At 39.0% G+C, this 26,190-nt stretch overlaps 2 protein-coding genes across 7 annotated transcripts in view; one reads left to right on the forward strand and one right to left on the reverse strand.

The window, feature by feature from the left end:
* Window positions 1-1,993: 1,993 nt before the first annotated feature.
* Window positions 1,994-26,190, forward strand: part of Far1 (fatty acyl CoA reductase 1) — a 61,391-nt gene continuing 37,194 nt past the window's right edge. The window contains exons 1-2 of one of the 6 annotated variants that reach the window (XM_006230017.5): window positions 1,994-2,271; window positions 14,662-14,707. The gene's annotated coding sequence lies outside the window, so the exon portion shown is untranslated. Of the gene's footprint in view, window positions 2,363-14,661; window positions 14,708-26,190 lie in introns of all 6 variants that reach the window. The other 5 variants (XM_006230020.5, XM_039106453.2, XM_006230018.5 and 2 more) reach the window with 5 other exon arrangements.
* LOC120099910 (cytochrome c, somatic-like) lies at window positions 18,052-18,336 on the reverse strand. Its single transcript, XM_039101134.1, has one exon. The coding sequence runs from the start codon at window positions 18,334-18,336 to the stop codon at window positions 18,052-18,054; it is 285 nt and encodes a 94-aa protein (XP_038957062.1).

A 26,190-nucleotide genomic window follows, 5' to 3' on the forward strand; every position in this document is an offset into this window, starting at 1 on the left:
CCACAGAAATCTCATGCTGGGGGAAAAAAGAGGCCAGCCAGAGAGGGAACTGTCTTCTAGAAAGAGATTTCACAGCATTTTAACAATGTACCAGACCAGGTTATAGGACAAGACTAAAACCTAGACAATGATTGAGTGAGATAACACATTGGCTGTGAGTGCATAGATATGGATGTCCTCGGCAGGATACTGAAGTCAGACTGGGTGTGCTGGGGGGTGCAGTTCACTTGATCACCTTGTCCCTCCTCCCAGTGTGACCATGTTGAACAAATCTCCTTATTCTGCTCTCTATTATTAACGACTTTTAATTGGCTTGAGGACAAGTGGCCCAACCTGGCTTGGAGTACCTGACCAAGTTTCAATAGTAGCATGTTGCCTATGATGTTCTGGTAAATGCTACCCCCCACATCTTCCAACACACTCATGCAAGCAACCATAATTAAACTCTGCTGGTTAAAAAAAAGTCTAAGTAGCAGGAGGCTTTGTTGGAAAGAGGGTTTCAACAGAAGAATGAGATAACTAATGGGGGTGTATCTGTTAGAATGCGTCAGACATACATATGAGATTGTCAAATTAAAAGTAAACAGTTTACAAAAAGGACAATCCCTTATACCCGAGGTAGTTTGTAGTTCTTAAGTATTATTTTTAATTATGTATATGCGTGTGTCTGCACATGGGTACGGGCATGTGAGTGCAGATGTCCACGGAGCCCAGATGGGGGTGTTATTGGCAGGTGGTTGTGAACTGCCAACTGTAAGTTACTGGGGACTGAACTCGAATTTTCTGAAAGATCAGTACCTGCTTTTAACCACTGAGTCTTCTCCCTAGCCTGGGTTTGTAGTTTTTGAATGACAGCTAAAGCCTGGTGCTGATCATGACCAGGATCTTGTTTTTTCAAAAGTTGTTAATATCGTACACGAAGCACACAGCCCCACAAGTCTTCATACACCTAGGTAACCACCACCACATCAAGGGAAAAACAGGTTCCCAGCTCGCACATTGTAATGAGCATAGTTTTTTTAAAAATGCCTTTTAGGCATATAAAAATAGAATAGTCAGGATCCCCACTACACCCAAGGCTACACTTGATAACCAGAACTCAGTGACATCACTCACTCAAGATAACAAGACAGTCCTAGAACTCCATGATGCCCAGTGAACAGTATATAAGCAGAGACAAAGAGCTCTCTCTGCCTGCACATCTGGAGAGATGCCACCTTGATCTGCTCTGCAGCTGGAGAATCTCATCCAGGATGCTGACCCTGGAATTGGAGATTTCTGTTAGAGACTGGACCTGACCTTCAGCTAAGATACACCGCATAAGGTGCGCAGCCTTGGGGAAATAGGCTTAGGACAGCAGTTAGGAATTTAGAGTGTTAACATTGTGTGATGACCCAAAGCATAACGAAATAAAACTTGTTATATTAACTATGCGTATATACCTTCTTGCTCGCGACACACATCAAGTTCTGGTGCACCCTATTCCTTAGCTAGCACACAAGCACACACCCCACCTTTCAGCGCTGAAACTTCTCTCACTTTCCTACATCTCGCACGGGATTGTCTTAGACCAGGCTGACAGTCTCTTGGGGAGAATGAACCCCGGTTCTAATCCTCCCTAAGGGGCTTTCAGAAAGTCCATACAGCACTGGCTCTGCATTCAGAGGAACCAAGCTGGCCGTTCTCAGGGAGGATCCTCACACTCAGCTATAGCCGAGAGCGCCAGGGTGCACGTTGGTAGTACCCAAGCACGCTGCGATGGCTGCCACTAGTCCCGCACCTTTTGCATGGGCTGGGCTCCAGCGCCAGGGTAGTCGGGCGTGGCCCAGGGCGCGACCCTCCGGGAAGCGGACGGCCGGGGGCGGCGCTGCGGAGCCGGGATGTGCGGCGCGCGCCCATTGGCTGCGCTTTCCCCCACCACACTGCCCAGCCGCCCACTTCCCGGCCTCTCTCCGCTCCCCCATTGGCCGTCCCGCTCGTGGGTTTTGGGGGTGGGAGGTTGAAGAAGAGTGGAGGGTGAGCGGTTCTCCCGGGAAGAGTGTGAGCGAGAGCCAATCAGAAGCAGACGTGGAAAAGAGGCGCCACGCCAACCAGTCAGACCCCGAGGCGCGGTCCGGACCCGTGACGCAATAGCGGTCCCAGCCAATAGGCGAACCGCTGTCTGTCCGCTCTTCAGCAGCCGGTCGGGGGCGGTGAAAAGCGAGTGAGGAGAGCGCGACGGCGGCGTAGCCATCGCTGAGAGGAGAGCGAGGCCCGAGCTTCCGCATCGAGGTAAGCAGCACGGGCTCTGTCGTAGGCTCGGCCACGGCCCCTCCGCGCCCGGCCACCGTTTTGCGGGAGTCCTGGGCCGGGCTGCGCTGAGGTGGGGCCTGTGAACCGCCCCGCCCCCGCCCCGCCGCGGCCGCCTGGAGGCGGGGGCGCCGCCTCTGTCGGGACTGTCCCTGCGCGGCGTGGCCGGGCCGCCGCCCTCCCGACGGCCGGGGCTGAGGCGAGGGAGCATAGAGGCCCCTGGCCTGCATCCCGGGGAGGCAGGGGCGCCGCCTGCGGGGGTTGCGGGGAGGCCGCGCAGAGGCGGCCACGGTGGGGCCCGGAGTTAACGGAGGAGGGTGGCGGCCTGGAATTGAGAGACTTCGGGTCTGAGGAGGACGAAAGTGATGGGAAAGGGTGATGCTCTGGAGAGGGCGTCCAGTGTGGAGGCCCCTAGTCCGGAGTGGGATTGGCCCCCGTGAAGTAGGCTTTGATGGCGTTGCGGAGAAATCAGCTGAGAGATGGAGAACTGGTTTGGGGTTTGAAGGTTAAGGTCTGGACCAATGGGGACAGGGCATGTGGAGTGTGAGAAGGTACACACAGAAACCGGAAGGTGTCCAAAGAGTGAGAGATTTTAGATTAGGGGTGGATGGAGGCTGTCTGACTAGAAGGCGTTATTTGGTTTCTTGGAAAGTACACAAGGAACAGTCAAGGTGGATTTCTGTGTGCATGCTCAAGGGTGGGGATCTTTTGTGAATAGTGGAGTGAGTTGAGGGAACAGAGTTGAGAAAGAGTCTCTCAGGATGACAGCTCAGAACACTCAGCTACCGAGGCTGATCGTTAGCTTGCCATCTCACCTTTATTCTGTTCCGTGGATGAGCCATCTGATTGTTTTGCCACAACTCACACAAACTTAGCTTTCAGAAGTAATGGGTATTAAGTACTACTTTCTTTTGATTGGGAACTTGCTTAATTTTCAGAAGCGCTAAGGGCAACGTTTAAAGAGTCTCTCAGTTATTTGGTTGGGTATGGGTAATGTGGCATGAAAATGGTGCAAGGTGTCCCACAGAAACAAAAGTGAGGATGCTGTATGACTAGGTGTGCAGTGCTGAGTGAGCAGTCTTTTTAATGTAGTGAAATTTGTACTATGTTTGTTGGGCAGTTGCTTTCAATTTTGAGACTAGTGTGTAGTTGAATAAACAAGACTATTTCCACTTAAAGACATTAGTATATGTATGTTGCGGTTACTGTTTTCCTCTTTGAAGCTTTTATTTGTAGGGTGCAGGCAGAATTAGGAGGCAGAGAAGAGGGAACCACATTTTCAGTGGATTTAAATGGAAGAGATAGTTTATGCTTGAAGACAGGACAAAAGGCCTGTGAAGAGTTACAGTATGAAGGGCAGAATTCAAGAGAGCAGTTGTATATAGATGTTTCCTTGTTCACCAGATCAGCATAGAATTTTAGCTAATGGATCATTTTTTAGGACATAGAAGGTATTTGTGGGTAACACATTACTGTAATCACATTTTGCCTTTAGTATAATCTAGTGCCCAAGTGCTGAGTTACCTGTAAGCAGAGAGACAGTTCAAGTGAAGGCAGGAGTTGGTGTGTAGTTTATTACTAGACACAGGAATGATTACAGTAGTTTGGATGAAGCATAAGCAGACTGTGGACCAAAAAAACGAAAATACAAAACAAAACAAAACCCTGTCAAATGTAAATAGTTTCTAAGTCCAATTACAGATGTTTGAATGAGTGATTAGTTATGTAGTCATCAGCCAAGTCTCTTCTTGCAGCTTGGTAGGTTCCCTGTAATGGCTAGAAGGAAACAGAACAGTTGGACTGATGATAGGGCGTATATGCTACCAATTTTTTTTTTGATAGTTAGAAATTTATTGGTTGCTACTTTGTGCCAGAAACTGTTTTGAGCTTTCCAGGTATCATTATTTGATTGTATTTTGTAGGTGAGGGAGAGGTTCAGACAGATTTAACTTGCTTAAGGTCACACCAGCTATTACACAGCAAGTCAGAATTGGCAGAAGTAGATAGTAAACATTAATTGAGCATTTGCTTGATGGCAGGCACTGGTAGATGCTGGAGATTGATGAATTACCAGAAAATCCAAAGGTCAAACCCGAGCCTCTTATAGAAAAGACTTCTTATAAAAGAAGTAGAGTTGGGGGAGGAGAGGGGAGGGGGTGCTGGTGCTGGTGCTGGTGCTGGTGCTGGTGCTGGTGCTGGTGCTGGTGCTGGTGCTGGTGCTGGTGCTGGTGCTGGTGCTGGTGCTGGTGCTGGTGCTGGTGCTGGTGCTGGTGCTGGTGCTGGTGCTGGTGCTGGTGGTTTAATCCCAGCACTCAGGAGCCAGAGAGAGGTAAGCTCTATGAGTTCTATCTACAAAGTGAGAGTCCAGGACAATCAGGGTTGTTACACAGAGAAATAATGTCTTAAAAAGAAAAAATCAGTAAAGAAGGATGACGATTGCTCGGAAAGATTTTGTAGTACCGAAAAGTATGTTGTTTAGAGAAGCCTAGAGCTGACTGTTTTGAAAGAAATACCTAGAGACTGAGAAGAAGATGGTTAAAAAGAAGCCACTGAGTTAAAAAAAGGAAAAATGAAATGTGAATGTAGTGTCAAGATCGCCTAAAGTGAATTATGGTATGGGTCAGCAATCATGCTTGCTGTGGTCACAGATATGGTCACATTCAGGGGGAAAAAAATCATAGCAGGGCCCATTGTAATGTTTAGTCTTTGACTAAGAAGATTTCATTGTTTAAAATGCTTGTACTAAAAAAATCTAGATTAAAACAAGCATTATTGTTTTTATCATTAAGGGATAACATCCGTTCAACAGAAATGGGACAGTTGGGACTACATAGGTCTAAGCTTGGGGTGAGAACAGAGATGGACTTACTTGACATCTGCTCCTTGTGAGCTATTTTGGAAGGCGTGTTCTTATGTTAAATGACAGAGTTATTGTGAATTGAAATGATACATCCTAAAAGATGGCATTTGCTTAATTTGAAGGTTAGGTTCTTAGTCTGAATGATTAGGTTATTAAAGCACTTGAATCATAGAGGTAGCATCCTGACTTTTCTGAACATTTATCTTCTTAGAGTTTAAGGAAAGAACTTAGGTTAAAAGAAAGCCATGAACCACTCATAGAATTGGGTCATTTTTAACTGTTTCTTTTGGTCTTACATCCTTACTTTTTCCCATACACAAGTTTCTTTAGTTCCTTTGTTGGGTTTGATATGGATCTAAGAGTATCAGTTCAGTAAACAGTATAAAAATGCTGCATTTATGTTTAACTGATCGTTTAAACATTTAAAAGTTCATCACTGGGACTGTTGAGATGGTTCACTCAGTAAAGTGTTTGCTGTACAAGCATGAAGATCTTACCTTAGTTTGGATTTCCAGCACCTATTGGGCATCACATGGCTGAAATCAGTATTGGGGAAGTAGAGACAAGGGGGATCCTTCAGGCTTCCAGGCTTGTTAGTCTACTCTAATCAAGACTCAAAAATAGTGGAGAAGCAATTGGGGAAAATATCTGATGTCAACCTCTAGCTTCCACATGTAGAAAACACACATATAATATACACACAGGGCACATATACCCACCCCACACACTTCACTCTTGTAGTCCCAATTCAAAGAGAAACATATCAATAAAATAGCTCTTTGTTTAGCAAGTAATTATTCCCAAGCAAATTAGGAGGATTTGTCCAAGGGTCAGTGCAGATTGAGTCCAATCTCATAAATGAATAGGGAGAATATTATAAATCCCTTTGGTTTTAACCTTCATTTGGCATGTAGAAATTGTGGAATGGGTGTATGTGTGATTTCTGTTTCATCTAGGCACTGTGTTACGTTTCTTAAATAGTCACAATTTTTGTTTTCTTGTGTGCGTGCTGCATTTTACAAATGAGGAGAATGAGGTCAGAGAACTTAGGTTAGAGAGCTAAGTGACAGAACTAGGACATAGCTCTAACTTTGGCAGGGCATGGTGTCATGTGCTTGTAATCCCAGCACTGGGAGGCAGAGGCAGGAGGATTCTGAGTTAGAAGCCTGCCTGGGCTGCATAGCAAGATCCTGTATGAGAGAAAAATAAACAAAACCCCAAACCCATGTTTTGTTTCTAGAATTCACACAGATAAGGGCTTATTTATTAATATTAATATTTGTAATTGAAAGAAGTGTCATATAGCCTCCAGTACTTAATAGCTATTTAATACCTTAAAAAATAGTTCTCAGCCTCCTCCCCAACTTTCTTTGAAACATAATCTAACATGTTATCCTGGCTGGCTTGGAATTCTCTAGGTAGACCAGGCTATTGAACTCACAATGGTAGTCTGCTTTTGCTTTCTGAGTGCTGAGGCTCAAGTATATGCCACCATGCAGTATATGCCACCATGCTAAAGTCCTGCTACAGATGTTTGTGCCCTGTGATCCTATGTCTAAATATTAGCAGTGAGTTTATTTCATACAGGCTCTATTATGTTACATTTTCCCGTTACAGAGATATGTGTTTCTACATTTCAGTATTTTTGAAAAGAAGATAAATTTGATAGTGTATCTTTAAAATGTTAGAAGTGAATACAGTATCTTAAAATCAAATATACCTGAGAATTGAGGAAGTATGGAAGATGCTTGTAGTTTTTATGTGTAATGCTTTTAGAATTTATTGTCTTCATTTTTTCCTAGCCTCCCCCTTTCATCTATCATTCATTTACTTTTCTTTAATTATTGCTCATTCTCTTGAGTTAATACGGTGTAGAAAATGTGTCAATGTAGAATATTCACATCAAACTTTGGATCAGCACGTTTGTGTTTTAATTTTGCCCTTGTTAGCAATTTCACATTTAACTGTAGGCAAGTCACTTCCCCTCTCTGGGCTTTAGTTTCTTCATCTGTCACGTGGCAGAGAGAACTTTAAAAACGATGATTGCTTTTTACCTCCTTTTTCCTTATTATCTCCCTTTCTTTGGAAACTTCTGTCATTTTTGTCATGGATTTCTAAGGATATGGTTGTGTTCCTAATTATTGTAATAGATGAGTACCTTTTTTTAACCTTACATTTACTGAGACAGGTTATCTTAGATAGCAGATACTCATTAAATTGTTAGTAAAGAAATAGATGGATGTCATTTCTTATCTGAGCTAATAAAAACATGTTGGTAAAGTATATATGTATATATGTGTGTATATATACATATATATATACATATATATATTAAAGTTGTTGAAAATCTAGCATTGAAACTTAGAGGTGGAAAAGTACTTAACATATCTAAGGCCTAGGGTTCAGTCCCCAGGACCACAAAAACAACAATAAAATGCCAGGTCTCAGCCCTTGGGAGGCAGAGGCAGGTCGATCTCTGTAAGTTCAAGGTCAGCCTAGTCTACATAGTGAGACTCTTGTTTGGGGCAGTATGTGGCAGTGTGTGTGTGTGTGTGTGTGTGTGTGTGTGTGTGTGTGTGTGTGTGTGAAAGAGAGAGAGAGAGAGAGAGAGAGAGAGAGAGAGGCAGAAGTTTCATTAAAAAGTACCCTTGCCTGAATAAATGTGTTTAGCGAAACTAAATCAGCTCTATCTTAACAAATGTACAAAGGAGAAAATTCATGGACCTGACTTTAAGAATCCTTCTATTATCCACTAGCTTTAAAAGTTATGAATTTTTTGTCTGTATTGCTTCATAGCTTGTACCTCCATCCACTTTCCCCACAATTTTGAAGCAAATTAAAGAAATAAAAAAAAAAATACTGCCATACAGCTTAGCAATAGACATGTTAATCGAAGTGGAATGGAAATTTTTTTTCATATAATGTATATTGAAGCTCTGCTTTCTACAGTATTGTGCAGGAGAAATCAGATATAGTAAGGTGCCTTGGGGCAGGTAGCGTGCTAGGAGGGAGCCTAAATACGTGTACTAGAAACGGTGTAGTAATGCTGAACTGTGCACTACAAACAGGTAGTGAATTCAACTATTTTGAAATTAAGTAAATTTAGATAGGTTGTGAGAGAAGGAATAGTAGGTGGTGTGGTAAAGAAACTTACACATATTTATGCATACAGATAAAAAAATCTAATTTTGGCTTTACAGAATAAATTATATCTTTTATTGGGTAGCTTTTATTTATATTTCAAATGTTATTCCCTTTCCCAGTTTCCTGTCCATAAGCCCCCTATCTCCGCCCCTCCCCTTCTTCTTTAAGGGTGTTCCCCTCCCCAACCAGCCCCCTTCCCACCTCCCCAAATAATTATATTTTAATATGTGTCTCTTTATCTTTTAGACCCAAATAAGAAATTATGGGCATAGTAAAGATCTTATATCAGTTCTTGGAAAAAGCAATATGTTGTCCTGAAATGTTGCACAATGTTTTGTGAATGTATCATTGTCCCTGGTGGATTATTGAGCACATTCCATTAAAAAGTGCCAGTATCTTATAAATATTATATATCAGCATGTAATAATCGATGTACTTTGGCTAAAGTAATAGTGAGTATGTGCCACCAGCTTTTAGGTATAAATCACTTGGAGCCTTTAAATTATGGCTCTTTTGTGTACATACACGTGTGTTAACTTCTTCAGAAACTTAGAATTTTGAAATACATTGTTTATTGCATTTCATGGAAATCTTAGAAATGTGGGTATAAACATTCATGAGATACCTTTGAGCTGAGGGAATTTATACCATGGCTTTGTATGAAGTATTCTAAGACTAACTTATTTCCTAGAATGCAGGCGTTCTTAAGGTTTATGAACCGCTCTGAGCATCTTCATAAAGATTTATTTTGTCTCTTTAGAAGAAAACACTACATTTAATTTTTGATATAACTTTAGTTATACCAAACTTTCTTAAAATGTTCAGAACAACGTAAGCTGTAGCTCAGTGGTTCCCCAACTTTCCTTTGAAAGCGTAGTAAAAAAAAATTCTTTGAGGTCTGTGGATCCTGTCTTGATATCCCATACCCCTTTGTGCGGTGCTAGAGATTGAAACCAGGCCTTTGCTTATACTAGCTAAGTGCTCTGTCTACCCCTGAACTATATAGTCTTAGCTAATAATTCATTCTTTAATGTTAGACAGAAAACATATTCTGAAAACTCAGCTCTGTTCTTATTTTATATGTTATGATTACCTTTAACAAGTAAGTGATTTAATATAGAAATTGTAAATTATGAAGCTTATGCAAAGAACTACCTTAAAAGTAGACCAGTTGGATTCTCAATTGGATTCTTGGAGAAAAGTAAACCATAGCCAGGTTTTTGTTTAAGTGTTGTTTTGAGGTTTGGTCTTCTTACGTAAGCTGTACTGACTGACTAACAACCAACTTTCTGCCTTAGCTTCCAGAGTGCTGGGGATACAGATACATGCCACCATTTTTAGCCATAAGTCGTTCAGTAGTATAGAAGGAATAGGCACATGTGTAGTGTTTTTGTATACATGATGTAGGGCAGTGTCTGCTTGAATGAACAGAATGGAATATAGTAGAATACATAAATACCTTTTATTTTTCTTGAAGCAGAAGAAAATTCTTTAACTTACTCTTAAACAACAAGGTCTGTGGAGGAGGAAAAAACTTGGTTTTTTTTTTTTTGAGGCTTACATCTGGGTTGAGGGTAGTACAGGGTTTGTGGCCAATGGGATTGATCGTGAAACTCTGAGGCCCATAATCACTCATCATTCCCTTAGAATGAAGAATGGTTTTTAATATGTTTCTTAAAAACATGTGTAGGTCATAATAATATTAAGTCGTTACCATAAGCAGAATCTGCAGGAGAGAGGAAGCAGGTTTAGCTGATAATGGGACATTTGATAAATTGATTGATAGATTGAAAAAAGTAGGTGAATTGCTTTAAAGTGATAACCTTGGTGACCTTTTGGAGTTAATAATTCCCTAAGTATCAGATGTAAGATTAGGAAACAATTATTCTAATGGATAGTAGTGAGAAATACAGACATTATAAGCTAGAGGATGATAAGTGAGCTGGCTTCTCGGTGAATTGAACAAGGAACCAGAGATGTTAATTAACTTGCCCAAACAAGGTTGTGGTGGTCCCAGTAGTGTAACAACTGATTACTCTGATTTGGCTAGAGCCAGGAAGATGACTTAAAAATCAATGTTTCTTGTGCAAGATATGACCGGAGTTTGATCCAGAGATTATGTAAAAAGCTAGGTAGGATGATTCTCATCTGTAATCCCAGTATTTCTAAAGCAACAGGAGGCAGACACAGGCAGATCTTTCAGGGGCAGTACATCTTTGTGAGAACTAACTCTAGAAAGTTCTCCCCTGACCTCATGGGCCATGGGATTCATGCACCACATTCATACATAGAGACTTTTTTTAATTTGCCTATCTTTCATTATGGGTTTTAGATATAGAGACCAATGTGTTTTAGCAGTAGAGATTTTGGCTCTGTGACTGATAATTTGACCATGAAAGTCTTGAGTTTATATATTCTCAAATATTTATTTTTGCTGCATTCTTAGTATTGTTAACTGTTACAAGGCTTATTTTAGGATAGGGTGCCAGGTATCAATTTAGTTTTACAACAGAAAACATACTGGAAATCCAGAAAATCACTAGACATTACTACCCTTCTGACTTTTACATCCCCTGTCCTTCGTGATATGTCTTAAAAGATGCTGATTTTTGAGAAGACATTATAGGATTTAGTCCTTTAAAGACATCCTTGAAAATAGCCCTTCTCACTCAAAGCTAGAGACCAGAAGGATTGTTGGCATCCAAGTGCAGATGGCCCTGATTCTGAATTCTTTATCACTTTTGCTTGCTGTGGCCAGAGAGAAGTCTCCCTCCCACCCCCATTCATGTCCCCTAAATGAGAATGCCTTTGAAACTTTTTAAACTTTAAATATTCTAGTGGAATAGTAACTGTTACTAAGATACCAGTGTGTTTTGGGTGAATTTTCATTAGGAATATGGGTAGTTCCTAATTGAATTACTTGGTTAGTTAGAAAGCCAATGATGAAATTGTAGTTTAATAATAACTATAACTAAATTAGCAGTGAATCTAAACTAGTAGTGATTGTTTTGTTTTTTGTTTTTCCTCAGCTAAAAATCAAGACAAATAATTGAAAACCATGACTAGGAATAGACAGCAAAATTTAACTGGCAATGGTGTCTCTTGAAAATTACTATCATAGTTTCTGAGTATCAGATGAGGTAGCGTTACTAGTTGAAGTAACCAGACTTAGTACTTGAATACAGATAGAGATCTTTCTTTCATGTATTTTGATAATTTTTTTTTTTTTTGCAATTCTTGGTAACTAGTTTAACATCTCTATTCATGTATAGCGTCAGGCATCAAAGGACAATTCTCCTTTTTTAAGTGATTTATATTCAGAGGTTTGTCCCATTTTTAAACAAGTTTTACTTAGATGGCTGATCTGGTGATCACAAGCGAGCATTGTTTTCCTAGGTGTGTTGAGAAATTTGTGAAGGAACTGACTTGAAGTTCACTCAGTTTCTTTCTTTACTTCTGGATATCTTGTAGTCTTTGATATGTTAATGTACTTTCACTAATCTGATTGGATATAGTTTACAGTTTCCCAACCTCATTTCACAACAAAGCGTTCCTGTTTCTAGATTTAACCTTAAAAACAGATTCAGAAACCTTATGAAGAAGTAATACAAGAGTAGAGATAAAGTGTAGTGTACCTCTGAGGCAGGGAGTCAGAACACTTAGTTTCCTGCTTTAAGGATTACATACAAGTCATTCAATGTGATTTAATCATAGTGAGTCATAACTGTGCTTGCAGTTATGGGTACGTTTGCAGAATACTTAATTTTGTCACCTGTTTTGAAAGTTTAACTTTGTAAATAGAGTTTAACAAACTTTAGACTGTGCAAGATACATGATTATTAATTTGATTCCATTTGGGGTCATATAATCTACATGTAATGTTTTAGGATTAAAGTGTACATTTTTTAAACACTAATTTAAGCTCAGTATTTTAATGAATATTAATCATGAAATACATTGTGTACAGTATCAATCTTAATGACTTTTAAACAAAAGAGTAAATTAGTTTCCTTTGCAGAATTGACAAGGTTTGAAAATTATATCTTTGGTAACACGAAGTAGTAATTTTTGTATTACTTTGTGTATTAAACACTTTTTTATTACTCTGAAGCTAAAAATATTAAGATAAAAATTTCTTAATATGGAAACATTTTTATTAAGATAAGGAATAAAATAAGCCCAGTCATTTGTCTATAAAGTAGTTTATCTAAAATAAAATCACATATGACTAACATAATGGAAAAGTTTGTTTGAAGGATTCTTTCCCTGAAATGGAATTGAATATGTTTTTCCAAGTAGTAAGAGTGATTCCCTTTCCCCCACCTATTAAACACATTGTTGGGGTTGTTTGTATTATCTTTTGTCATTTCTTTTTACTTACTATTTTTTTTATCATGCTATATATGAACAGGAACATAGTTCGTTTTCTATGGGTTTGATAGTATCACCAGTGTAGACATTAAGCTTATAAACTGGAACAAAAGAAAATGATATTTTGTAAGAATATAATTTTAGTGTCATGAAATTGGTACTTCCTCTCTGATGCAGTATAAGTTGCTTATTCTTGAGACAGGGTCTCCACATCTAAAATTTCAGGATAATAAGATCCTAGAAGCATTCTAGATCTTGTGAAAGTGCTGTGCTTATAGAAGGACATCAGTGTACAAAATGGTCCTGTAATAGCCTAAGAACTAATGTAATACACCATTGAAATTCCTCACTACCAACTGCCTTAGACATTAGGGACATAGAACACAGATATTGCTATATCAGTGTCTGTATAGGCAAACAGAGTGGCTATTATGCCTACTTCAATGGATGCTTACAACAGAGTTGGACACTAGCATCTTTTATTGAAAAAAAGAAATGTTATCCAAGATGCTAGAGCTATTCTTTTGTCTGTGGAAAACTGCCTGATAAGCCTTAATTTTTGAGAAGAAGAAAAAGAACTCACTGTTCTCTGCTGTGTGACCATAGTTTGTACATTTTGAGTTTGCATTTTGGTTGTTTATTTGTTGTCTGTATTATACTTTCTCAATGAAAAGACTGTATACATAAAGATTACATTCACAATGTACGTGTGTTCAAAACATGTTGTGTATAATAAATATATACAATGTTCTTGTTAATAAGTGTATTAGTTTACCTTTCGTAGTTACCATAATAGAGTACAAAAGACGCTAACTAGGTCTTTGTCTTCCAATGTGCCTTCAGAACTCTGTGTGTGTGTGTGTGTGTGTGTGTGTGTGTGTGTGTGTGTGCGCGTGTGTGTGTGTAAAAGTTTGAAAGTATGAGGTCCATGGGAACACAGTTTTAAAGTTTTGCTAGTTTAAAAAATAATGTGGGAAGGGAACCTGGGGAGAGAGATGATGGCTTAGTAGATGAAGTGCATGTCATCAAGGACCTGAGTTTGATTTTCAGAACCCACAAAAAGCCAGCTGTGGTTTATCTGTTTTCCCAGCACTGAGAAAGTGAGGATGGAGGTGGAGGGTGGGCTTATCCTTGGGTTTTACTGGGCTTACACAGCCTAGCCTACTACTCAGTGAGCTCTAGGCGAATGTGAGACTCTGGTAAAACAAAGTGGGTGGTTCCTTAGGAATGGCACTGAGGTTGAACTCTGGCCTCCACATGTATGGGATCAAATACACGCACACACACCAATTATTTGCTGTACTCATTTGGTAAATAAAAATTACAGGAAGTTATTGTAATAAGGTTTCTATACTAGTCCCTACTGTACCCTGTATAAATGAAGATGGAGTCATTCATGTAAAAGTTGTGTATTATCAAGTTGAAGTTCTCAGCTGTTTTTCGACTTCCTGGAATATTAGGATTATAGCAAGAGCAGTGAAACAGCCCATTTTTCATTTGTTATAATAATAAAGTTTCCTCTTTCTTAATCTAAAAAAGATAATTAAAAAAAATCTAATATTAGCCAATCAGTTATTTTTCTGTTCTAAACCTGTCTCTTACTTTACAAGGAAGCTGAGTATAATTGTGGTCTACCTTTTGTTTCTTTTTTCTTTAGCCTTTTTGTCTATTTGTTTTGGTATAGAAACCAGCCTTTTTATAATACATGGTGTATGCTTATAATTCTAGCATTTAGAAGACAGAGGCTCTTGAATGCAAGGCCTGCCTGGCTTACATAGCAAGACTCTGTTTCAATGCAATAAATAAGTAAATAAACCAAAAAATCCTAAAAATTTTATTTGTCTTATGAAGTGAAGTATAGTGTGATTATAGAATAGAAAATGAAGTCAGTTAGGGTTTATTTAACTGCATGTTGCAAGGTGCTAAGGCCAATCTCCATCACTGAAAAGCAAAGACAGATTGTTAAACTAAATTGTTTTTATTTTTTCCTTTGACAGATTTGGTGACTGAGGAAGGGACCCAGAGACTCCTTGAACAACTAAGGCAAGGACTTATGGCACAACTCTTGGCTCTGCGTGCTTTCTGTTTCATCTAGGCACTGTGTTATGTTTCTTTTCTTTTTCTTTTTTTTTTTTTTAGTTCTTTTTTTCGGAGCTGGGGACCGAACCCAGGGCCTTGTGCTTCCTAGGCAAGCGCTCTACCACTGAGCTAAATCCCCAACCCCGTGTTACGTTTCTTAAATAATCACAATTACTTTTTGTTTTCTTGTGTGTGTGCTGCATTTTACAAATGAGGAGAATGAGGTCAGAGAACTTAGGTTAGAGAGCTAAGTGACAGAACTAGGACATAGCTCTTACTTTGGCAGGGCATGGTGTCATGTGCTTGTAATCCCAGCACTGGGGAGGCAGAGGCAGGAGGGTTCTGAGTTCTGTTGAGAGTCCCTATCTGTCTTATGAAGCCCCCCAAGGGTTTCCAAAAAATCCCTCTGGGCCATACTCTGTTCTTTTTGCATTGAGCCTAGGATTGTTTTTGGTTTGGGGGTACCATGCTTAGTTTGCTTTGTGATTGCTCATCTTGGACATGTCCCCACAAAGATGAGTTTGTGACTACATTATGCTTGTATGTAGACTGTGCATACTGCATGCATGCTTACTCACTCACCTGCCGACCTAGTGCATCTCTATCCCTCAGCTGTAGTTACAGGTAGCGTTCAGTGAAGGCAGTACTAAGAGGGATGAGACACTTGTCCTCAGAATTTAATTTATCTTCATCTCTTTTTCTTGGACATTGAACTGCAAAAAACATTAGCCAAGTTGGGTGAGGGGATCCTTTAGCCACAGCCATAACTTGAGGCACCATTCTAGCCATTAGAATGCTTGCTATCCTGAGCTAGTGTTTATGTCTTGAGTTTGGGCTGTCCTTAGGTCACTTGTGAATAAAAAGTTATGCTCTAGTGACTTCTGTCAGAAAAGGTGAGAAATCTTCTGCCTGCACATTCACATTCTGATTGTGAGCACATTGCCAGTCTGTAAGCAGTCTAACTAGCCTGAGGTTACTGTGCTGTAAAGGAGCCCAGGCTACCTTGTTGGAAGAGGCAATGACACTTAAGATCAAGAACCAGGGCAACAACAACCATTTGCAGTTGTTTCGTGGAATTTTTTCTAAATTCCTGACTTGCAGAAATTGTGAGAGAATTAAGTGGTTGTCATAAATTACATTTGTTAAATAGTGCCATAACACCAGAATACTACCTTTTCTGCATCTGCTGCTGTTTACTGAGATTTAGTGACATGCAGATGTATAATCCATAAGCACATGTACCCAGAGGATGTATTCTGTGTTCCCAGCTTTCTTGTGATCTTTCATCGTTGGTATGTAAAACACTGTCTCTGCTATTCTTTCCTGTGCTTGTTTGAAAGCTGTTCCAACTGTAAGTATTTAGAGTGTGTTTCTTTAGCTGCAGCTGTTTTCCTGTGTGTTGGGAAGAATGTATATTTATCTTGACATGAAGCTTAGGCATCATCTTTAGAAGGCCATTTGCCTAGGGCCTTGATTATAGTCACTATGATATTTGGCCTTCTATCGATTTCTTAGGGTGATGGGTACAAGTCTTCATACAGTTGGTTCCTTATTTTCAATGGAAATTTATTGTCTCGTAGTTCTGGAGACTGGAAGTGTGAAATAAGTGTGGGGAGAGCCATGCCTGGCTTGATGCTCTATAACTCCAGTCATGACCTTGTTAGATGGTGTTCTTCCTGTGTTAGTAGTAGTGTGTTTCTAGACTATTTTTGAACTGTGGTGCTTTTCTCATTCATGCTTCATTTTCCTAAATACTTGTTAGATAGTAGAAATTATTGTTTAGAACAGGTCTTGGCAAACCATGGTCTGCAAATGTTGGCTTTTTGTAAGTTTTACTGAAACATAGTCCTGCCATTTTGTTTATTCTCTATTGCCGCTTAGTCCATGTTACATTACTGTAATGAAATATCTGAGACTGAATAATGTATAAAGAAGAGTTATTTAGCTTAGAGTTGAAGGCTCAAGGGGCTGCATGTGGTCATTTCTTCCTTGTTCACAAAGTCCCAAGATTATTATATGATAAGAGACAGGGAATGTATGTGTATCGGTATCCTTTGTCCTCTGCCCCAAAGTCATCAGTATTCATTCAGGGCAGGGGGCTCCACTTGATGACCTCATTACCTCTCAAAGACTACCTCTAAACACAATAGCTGGATTAGATTTCTACTCCCTTAATAATTCACAGTAGAGATTAAACTGCAGCGTGAGTTTTGGTGGAATGAGAAACAATTTCAAACATAAGCCACTTTATGCTATAATAAAAGTTGCAAAGTTGTTTCTGAGCAATGGGTCACACAACTGAAAATAATTTACTCTTTAGCCCTTTATGGAAACCTTTGCTGATCCATGGTTTAGAATATTTTGGATTTCTTCCTCTTAGGGGATATTTGAAACTATTTTTCATTTAGTTTTTTTTTTTAAAATAAGATTTATTTTGTTTTTAAGTGAGAGAGAGAGAGAGAGAGAAAGTGTGTGTGTGTGTGTGTGTGTGTTGGGGGGAGAAAGTGAGTGAGAAAATGTGAATGAACAGAAATACTTTCTTCTTTGTCCATCTGTTCACCCAGCTGTGTGCACTGTGGGCCTTGACTAATGTGTTTGTATATTAAATGCATAGAGGGGCCAGTTTTAGAAGAAAAGTAAATAGAGCCAACCTTGAGGTATAGCTTTAGGAGATGGAAGTGGGTAGAAAGCAGGACTAAATAGTTAGACTTTTAGACTAAATAGTTTTGAGACTTTCATATTCACCTTAGTTTCTCTAAATTTGTAGAAGGGAAAAATACGGAAAAGCTAATTCCCCGTACCTCCACTTTATAGTTACAGATACCTTTCTTCAGAAGCAGCCAGCATTACCAAATTTTTTGTTCTTGAAGAAAAATCCATAAGAACATGTATACATTTAAGAAATTCCTTTCCAGAAAAGTGGTATCAATGAATTGCATTTTTAGTGTTTTAAAGTAGTATTTGGGGAGAGGCAGGAGAGATGGCTCAGCAGTTAAGAGTATTGGGTTGCTTTTCAGTGGACTTAGGTTTGATTCTCAGCACCCACGAGATCATCTGTAACTCCAGTTCCTGGAGATCCAGCACTCTGTTCTGACCTGCATAGGCATTGCATGCAAGCTGTCCACTGATACACATGTAGTCAAAATACACAAATATTAAACAGTTTTTAAAAGATTATTACATGGGTTTTTTTATCTGAATTTGGTGTATGAATTAAATTATGATATACATTAAAAGCCATGAGACATTTGTTTTGTAATAAATAAGGCAGTGGAATTACTCATTTGTAGCTATTTTAAGTTAAGCTATTAGGTCTGCCCTTTTCCCTTCTTCTTAATTCCAGTGAAGATCATTTTTGTTTCAGGGATGTACTTTCTGGGAATCTCCAAATACTCCATCAGGGTATCCTCTCCCCAGGTGATGCCTTTGTTCTTGTTGACATCTGTGTAAGAGGCCCCAGCAGCCTGGCCTGTCTTCCGCCCAAACAGACCATGGAGCTTTGGTCCAGTCTCATGCTTGCCTCCCTTTTCCACAGTGTGGCATTGGGCACACTTCTGAACAGAAGTCTTCTTGCCTTTTACAACATCACCCATTTTAAATTCACTCCGAGCTGGTAAACACCACAAACGTTCAGACTCTTAGATATCCTGCATTCTGATTATTAAATGTTTTAATTTCTTATTTTAATATTTTTAAAAATATTAAATATTTTTTATAAATTTTGTTAGAATTTCATACATGAATATAGTTTTATTTTGATCATATTTATGCAAGCTGCTTTTCCTTGTAACTGTTCTCAGATCCACCTCCAGCCAACCTCCTTCCAAATTCATGTCCTCTTTTTTTTTTCCTTAACCCACTAATTACAGTTTGTGGTATTCATATATTCAGTGGGTGTGAAGCGATCCACAGGAGTGTGGATCTACTAGGATCCACACCATTAAAGAAAGCTGACTCTTCCTCCCCCAGAAGCCAACAGCTGTCAGTAACTCCTCAGCTAGGGGTAGGAGTCTTTTCCATGCTTTAATGCTGAGTGACTTGTTCTTTGCAGGTAACCACAGCTGTGAGTTCATATGTGCAGCAGTCCTGTTGTGACACTGTTTTGGTCTGGTCCTCCCAGAACTCTGGCTTTTCAAGACTTATTATCCCTTTTCACACCCTCACAATATTGCCTAGCTCTTGCACTACTCTCTCCCCAGAACCTAACACTGAAGTAATGGTCTCTACTGAAAATACTAGTTAGTCCCTAATATTCTAGACAAAACCAAACCAAAACAAACATACTCTGAACCTTGTGGGGAAGGGATATGATATTGATGTCATCTTGGGTTATTTAATCATGAATGCTGCTTTATACCAATATATTCAATGCCAAGCCACTTTATTCTTTGTTTAAATAACAGAATATAGCACCAGAGGAGCATTCTAAGTTTTAACCGCTCTTCTGTAAAAGTGAACATTAGGGTTTTGCACTTTGCTGTGGTAGGTACAGCATTTTCTCACTTGTGGAAAGAAGAACTGGGGGATATTTTTTTAGAAATAGTTTTAAGATCAAGAGGTAATGAGCATTTTCAACTTTTATAAACATTGCCAAATTAAATCCCTCATTATGATTCTGTTCTTTTGTATACTTTATTAAAAAAAAAAAAGAACAAAACCTTATTAGTTATTGGAAATCTGGTAGATAAAAGTGCATCTTGCTTTACCAGTTAGGTTAGAGCAGTTTGAAACACTGCTTCATGCCACTGTGGATATATGATATCAGTGAGTATGTTTGTACAAGAGGAATGTGAATGAAAGAAGAAATATTCTGATACTTCAGTTTCTTTTCGTTAAAACTAATCTACTATGGGGCTGGTGAGATGGTTCAGAGGTAAAGACTACTGGCTGCTCTTCCAGAGGTCCTGAGTTCAATTCCCAGCACTCACTCACATGATGGAATCTGATGTCCTCTTCTAGCATGCAGATGTACATGCAGACAGAATACTCATACATTAAGAAAACAAATAGATAAGAAAACTTACTGAAAAACAACAAGCACATACACAAAACAGCAATAGCAACAAAACCCAAATCATTATAAATTATTAAAAAGCCTTGCTACTCAGGGACACAGGACCTCTATCAGCTGGTAGTAGATATGGGTCAAATCAGAGAGAGGCCCCATGATCACATAGCAGCTTTCAGGAAGCATAGGCTAATTGAATTAGAATCAACATTTTAACAGGCTCCGGCTGATATCTGTGCACTTCAATGTTTGGGAAGTACCTGTGGTTCTCAAGGAACACATATGAATGATATATCTAAAGAAGGGTAGACCTGGAGGGGTATCCTGAACTTGGTTATAAATTGGACTAGTAAAGATATTTGAGGTATTGGGGTGTGTAGAGAAAGTCGCTTTACCACTTACGTGTTTGATTTAGGGTTTTTTTTGTTTTTGTTTTTGTCTGGAATATTAGGGACTAACTAGCATTTTCAGTAGAGACCATTGCTTTAGTGTTAGGTTCAAGGGCGAGAGTAGTATAAGAGCCAGGCATATTGTGAATATGTCAGTGTTTGAGTTAGGATTTAAGGGGCAGTGATAAATCAGAATGCATTCTCAGAATGGGAACACAAACTTATTAGTATCTTTGTCTAGGCCAGAGTCCTTAAGCTTTTTCTGATAAAGACCAGGTAGAATATTTTAGGCTTTGGGATTGTGTAACTCTTAGTTATAGTGAAAGGTAGGTAGGTTGAAATTCCAGGTTGTTTATGGTTATTACAATAAAATGTTATATGGAAACCAGGGGTTGGGAGAGATTTGGCCTTAGGGTGGTGGTTTGTTGCTCTGTCTGGTGTCTTTGGAGAATTGGGAATGAACTAGAGTGTTGCAGGTAGGTGAACACCTTAACAGTTGATATACTACATAAGAGAGTTTAGGTTCCAGGTTTTGAGCTCCTTATGAGTTGAGGCTTTGTAAAGCTGTGCTTGTCTTTCTTGCTAGCATAGTGCCTAAGTAGCACCCAGACTTCAGACTGAAGTTCTTGAGCTCTAGGGCTACACAGATTGTATGCTTGTGGTTAGTATATTTTAAATACCGTTACTTTTAAGGAGGCCTAGATCAGTGGTTCTCACCTTTAATATAGTTCTTCATGTTGTGGTGACCCCAATCATAAAATTATTTTTGTTGCTACTTTATAACTGTAATTTTGCTACTGTTAATGAATTGTAATATAAATATCTGATATACAGGATATTTGATGTGCGACTGTTTTGAAAGGGTTGTTTGACCCCAAGTAATGCTGCTTACATTAGAAACCAGTTAAATGTACAGGGCTTTATGTAGTACTACTTAGAAGTGATGATGCGGCTTAGGAATGATAAAGGAAATGCTATATAAAAACTTCTGAAGGTCTAAGCAGATGTTTACAAGTACAGCTTTATCGGTGAGTGATCATAAAGCAAGCTCACTCATGTAGTCAGTCTGTGCCAAGGAAATGGAAAGAATTAGATCCCCCATAAAGCCTACATTGTGCCCCGTCTTTCTCCCTGGATATCTTGGTGCGCGCGCGCGCGCGTGTGTGTGTGTGTGTGTGTGTGTGTGTGTGTGTGTGTGTGTGTGTGTAAATCAGTCTGGTAGTTCCTCAGAAAATTGGATGTAATACTACGAGAAGACCCAACTATACCTCTCCTGGGCATATACCCAAAAGATGCTCCAATATATAACAAGGACACATGCTCCACTATGTTCACAGTATTTATAATAGCCCAAAGCTGGAAAGAACCCAGATATCCTTCAACAGAGGAATGGATACAGAAAATGTGGTATATTTACATAATGGAGTACTATTCAGCTATTAAAAACAATGACTTCATGAAATTCTTAGGCAAATGGATGGAACTAGAAAATAATCATCCTGAGTGAGGTAACTCAGTCAGTCACAAAAGAACACATATGGTATGTACTCACTGATAAATGGATATTAGCCCAAAAACTCAGAATATTCAAGATACCATTCAAGACCATATGAAGCTGAAGAAGAAGGATGACCAAAATGTGAATGCTTCAGTCCTTTTTAGAAGGGGGACCAAAATACTCATGGGAAGAAATACAGGGACAAAGAGTAGAGCAGAGACTGAAGGAAAGGCCATTTAGAGACTGCCTCACCTTATGGGATGGATATAAGCAGCTACCAAACCCAGTCACTATTGTTGATGTTAAGAAGTGCTTGCTGACAAAGCATGATATGGATGTCTCCTGAGAGGCTCTGCCAGAGCCTTACTAATACAGATGAGGATGTTTGCAGTTAACCATTGGACTGAGCTCAGGGACCCCAATGGAGGAGTTAGAGAAAGGACTGAAGGAGCTGAAGGGTTTTGCAACCCCACAGTAAGAACAATGATATCAACCAACTAGATCCCCCAGAGCTCCCAGGGACTAAACCACCAACCAAAGAGTATACATGGAGGGACCCACGGCACCAGCCGCATATGTAGGAGAGGATGGCATTGTCTGGCATCAATAGGAGGAGAAGCCCTTGGTCCTGTGAAGGCTCGTTCCCCCAGTGTAGGGTAATGCCAGGGTGGTGAGGTGGGAATGGGTGGGTGGGAGGGGAGCATCCTCAGAGAAGCATGGGGAGGGGGGGTGAGTGAGGAGGCAGCCGGGAAAGGAAATAACATTTGAAATGTAAATACATAAACTATCCAATAAAGAACACAGAAAAAGAATCCCACAGACTATATTTTTTTATCTGTATTTTTTGACTAATATTTGAGAGCTCTTTTTAACTGCATTGCTATATAACATATGTTGCTGTAATTACATTTTACTACCAATGGGTATTTGAGATTTTTAAAAGATAATACTGTTTATTGCCCATGTATGTTTGAAACTGTTCCTAAGTACTGCTGAGAAGCTTTTTATTCTATTAGTAATAGTATGGTTCATCTCCATTTCTATGTTTAAAAGTTTCAGACTAGCCTGGGTAAAGGGGCTACGTGCATGGCCAGGTAGTGGTGGCGCATGCTTTTTTTTTTTTTTTTTTTTTTTTTTTTTGGTTCTTTTTTTCGGAGCTGGGGACCGAACCCAGGGCCTTGCGCTTCCTAGGTAAGCGCTCTACCACTGAGCTAAATCCCCAGCCCCGGTGGCGCATGCTTTTAATCCCAGAATTCTAGAGGCAGAAGCAGGTGAATTTCTGAGTTTGAGGCCAGCCTTGTGTACAGAGAGAGTTTCAGGACAGCCAGGGCTACACATAGAAACCCTGTCAGAAAATAAAAGGTTGTGTGTAAGGGCCTACAAGTATGAATTGTCTGAGAGTAGCGCCTGAGCCTGTAAGAGTGTTTAGGGACTTGTTAATTTTTGTCAGCCAGCAAGTGAGTAGTACTGGTTTATTTCTTTGAACCTTCATATACTTGATAATAAGCCTGGTTTTGTTAAAATCGTTCATTTATTTAACAATTGTTATTAATCGTATATCATTAATTGTATTTGACCAATAAGTAGAAAACTTTGTCTTTTAAATAATCTTACTACCGAGGCTTAGCAATTACACTATAAAATTAATGATTCTTTGAAAAATTGCTTGTTCCTTAGTTCAAATGTATCTGGTATGAGTGCTGAATTTTGCCTGTATCACCAAATGGCTTAATTTTCTTGGATTTTTTAAACATATTTTTCAGTTATTTTGCCAGTAATTTCTATTCATTGCATTCTGTGAACTTTGATGAACAGAATCCAGACCATGCCAGTTGCCATGAATGAGCTATAACAGTTATACAAACTGTGGCTTGTGTCTTTCCACAGCATCAGAAATATATTAAATGTGAAATTTGCAAGCTTTTAAATTTTATCAGCTTACCTTCACCAGTATTCCTGGTTTCATTTGAAATTGTGACTCTTATAGTCATTAAATTATTTGCTAACAATGCAACGCTAAAATTAAAATTGTATATTACACTTAGAATAATATTTAGATTATAGAATGTTGTAAATAGTTAAAGAATATAAGGGAGCTAAACAATCATAAGATTAAATGCAGGTGGCCAGTATTAGGTTCACAAACTGATTGATAGAAAGGTGAAAGGTATGGATAGTGTCAAAGTGGACAGTGTTAATTATAGGAGGACTGTACTGAGCTGAGCACAAAAACAGGAGTTTGTTGCCTGGTGATCTTGGCAGAGGCTGGAGGGAAACAGAATTAGTCCTTGAGAAAGTGATGGTTTAGTGCTGCGTGCTGCAGTCTCTGCATCTTGTTTTTGCTTTCATTCATTTCTGTCCTACATTTGCTGACTGATTACATGTATTGTTTTTCATTGCCTTGCTCTGTGTGCCTTGGTAAATTTAATGTGCCAAGTTACTCCTGATATATGGTGGTGGTTGTTTATTTGTATAAATAAGGTACTGGGTTATTCGCCTTTACATTGGTACTAATGCAGAAGCTTGGGACAAGGTGCAATCAAGAAGCTGTGGCTGTACAGTTTATTCATAGCCATAGCTTGCTGGTTTTTAAAAACATTTAAGTCCAATTCATTTTCAAAATTCAGTGATCTGCATGGGGCTTCCTTGATTATATATAAAAATGTGAATTGAACAAGACCTCAGAGCTTCTTGTACCTTAATCTGTTTCCTCTACTGACCTGTTTTATTTTGTTACTAGTGTTTCTGTGCATGAGTTTACCTGGGTAAGGTCTTTTAGTAGGTCATCTTTAGTGGAACAGGAAATAAATCTACCAATGTTAGTTATATGCTTACTTCTTAACCAAGTATGATATATTTTTATTAAGATTGATTATGATAATAATTAAATCCAGCTGGTGATTTTTCCAAGTCCAGTTGTAAGTTTGACAAGAGGTTTCTTTGTATTTTCCTGCCTGTGGTTGGCTACCTTTGAAATTGTCCCACAGAGAGATCTTTGGAAAGTGAAATTGCCTGAACTAGTTAACAGATTTTTACACTGTTGCATTTTGGCCTGTTAGCTTTGTATGTGGACCGATCTGAAGTTTTAAAGGATTCACTTTATTTCACATCCATTTCTTTATAGAGCAGGTTGTCATCTAGTACATACACTCACTCAGTAAATGGCAGGATCCCCTTTTTAAAAAGAATGTTTTTCCTTCTGTAGTTGAAGTGTACACTTAGAGCCGAATGGACTCTTTAAGGTAATCTACTCCAGCCAGCCCTTGCAAGTCCTTTGAACTTCTTTTCTGCTGCTGTGCGCTCAGTTATGCCTATGATTGATGTGTTTTATCTCACTGAAAGGTTTGTAGAAATTTTGTTAAAATTTTTGTAACTGTGGAATTTAGTTAAAAGATACTGGTTTAGAATTGACTCTGCCCATGCATGTGTGCTGGGAAATAGTATCTGAAAGTATCACTCAGTCCAGGACCCCAGCCTGTGAGATAGTGCTACCCATATTGAAGGTGGTTCTTGGTTTCCTTGTTTAAAGCTCTCTGGAAATACCCACAGTCTCACTTGGAGGAGTGTCTCATTAATGCATTGTTTTTGTTTGATCTAATCAAGTTGAAAATTGAAATTAACCATTGCAATATTGTATTGGAAGCTTTAATTTTGTTAAATTTTTTGTTTCATTTTGTTTTGTTTCATCATAGGATAAGGGGATGTCTGTTTCTTGGCAATAAAAATATGCTCTTCAAAGATTATTTATTTATTTATTTACTTACTATATATAAGTACACTGTCACTGCCTGCAGACACACCAGAAGATGATATCAGATCTCATTACAGATGGTTGTGAGCCACCATGTCGTTGCTGGGATTTGAACTTAGGACCTCTGGAAGAGCAGTCAGTGCTCTTAACCACTGAGCCATCTCTCCAGCCCAACTTTTCTTTTCTTTTCTTTTCTTTTTTAAATGATAAAGGGGTTGGGGATTTAACTCAGTGGTAGAGCACTTACCTAGCAAGCGTAAGGCCCTGGGTTCGGTCCCCAGTTCTGAAAAAAAGAAAAAGAAAAAAAAATGATAAATTTTCATGCTTTTATTCATAGACTTAAAAATGAAGAGAACCTTAATTTTAATTACTTAAGTTTACAAAACTCGTAATTTGATTACCCTTCCATTAATACTAGGACATTTGTTAGGTGAATGCAGTTAGAAGTAGTGTATTTTGTGTGCAAGTTCTATCTTAGTCATTCTCTAATTCTTCACGTGGTCACTTTAGGTTTTGTTTGCCTATAACGCTATATGCTTTTACAAATAAAACAGGTTCTGATTAGTAATAGCTTTAACTTAAGTGACAGAATCTGGGTTTAATTTTTAGTTAAGAATATATCTTCAGTAGCTCTGTGGTATGTTTCTCTTAACAAGATTTTAAATGAAAATATTCTTTGTTAAAACAGCTATTGAAGGGTTGGGGATTTAGCTCAGTGGTAGAGCGCTTGCCTACCAAGCGCAAGGCCCTGGGTTCGGTCCCCAGCTCCAAAAAAAAAAAAAGAAAAAAAAAAAAAAAGAA

The sequence above is a fragment of the Rattus norvegicus genome, chromosome 1 (assembly GCF_036323735.1).
Source record: "Rattus norvegicus strain BN/NHsdMcwi chromosome 1, GRCr8, whole genome shotgun sequence".
Lineage (NCBI taxonomy): Eukaryota > Metazoa > Chordata > Mammalia > Rodentia > Muridae > Rattus > Rattus norvegicus.

Bases quoted from the DNA above. Each gene is read 5' to 3' on its own strand.
- LOC120099910 (XM_039101134.1), bottom strand. From the start codon at position 18,336: ATGGGTGATGTTGTAAAAGGCAAGAAGACTTCTGTTCAGAAGTGTGCC.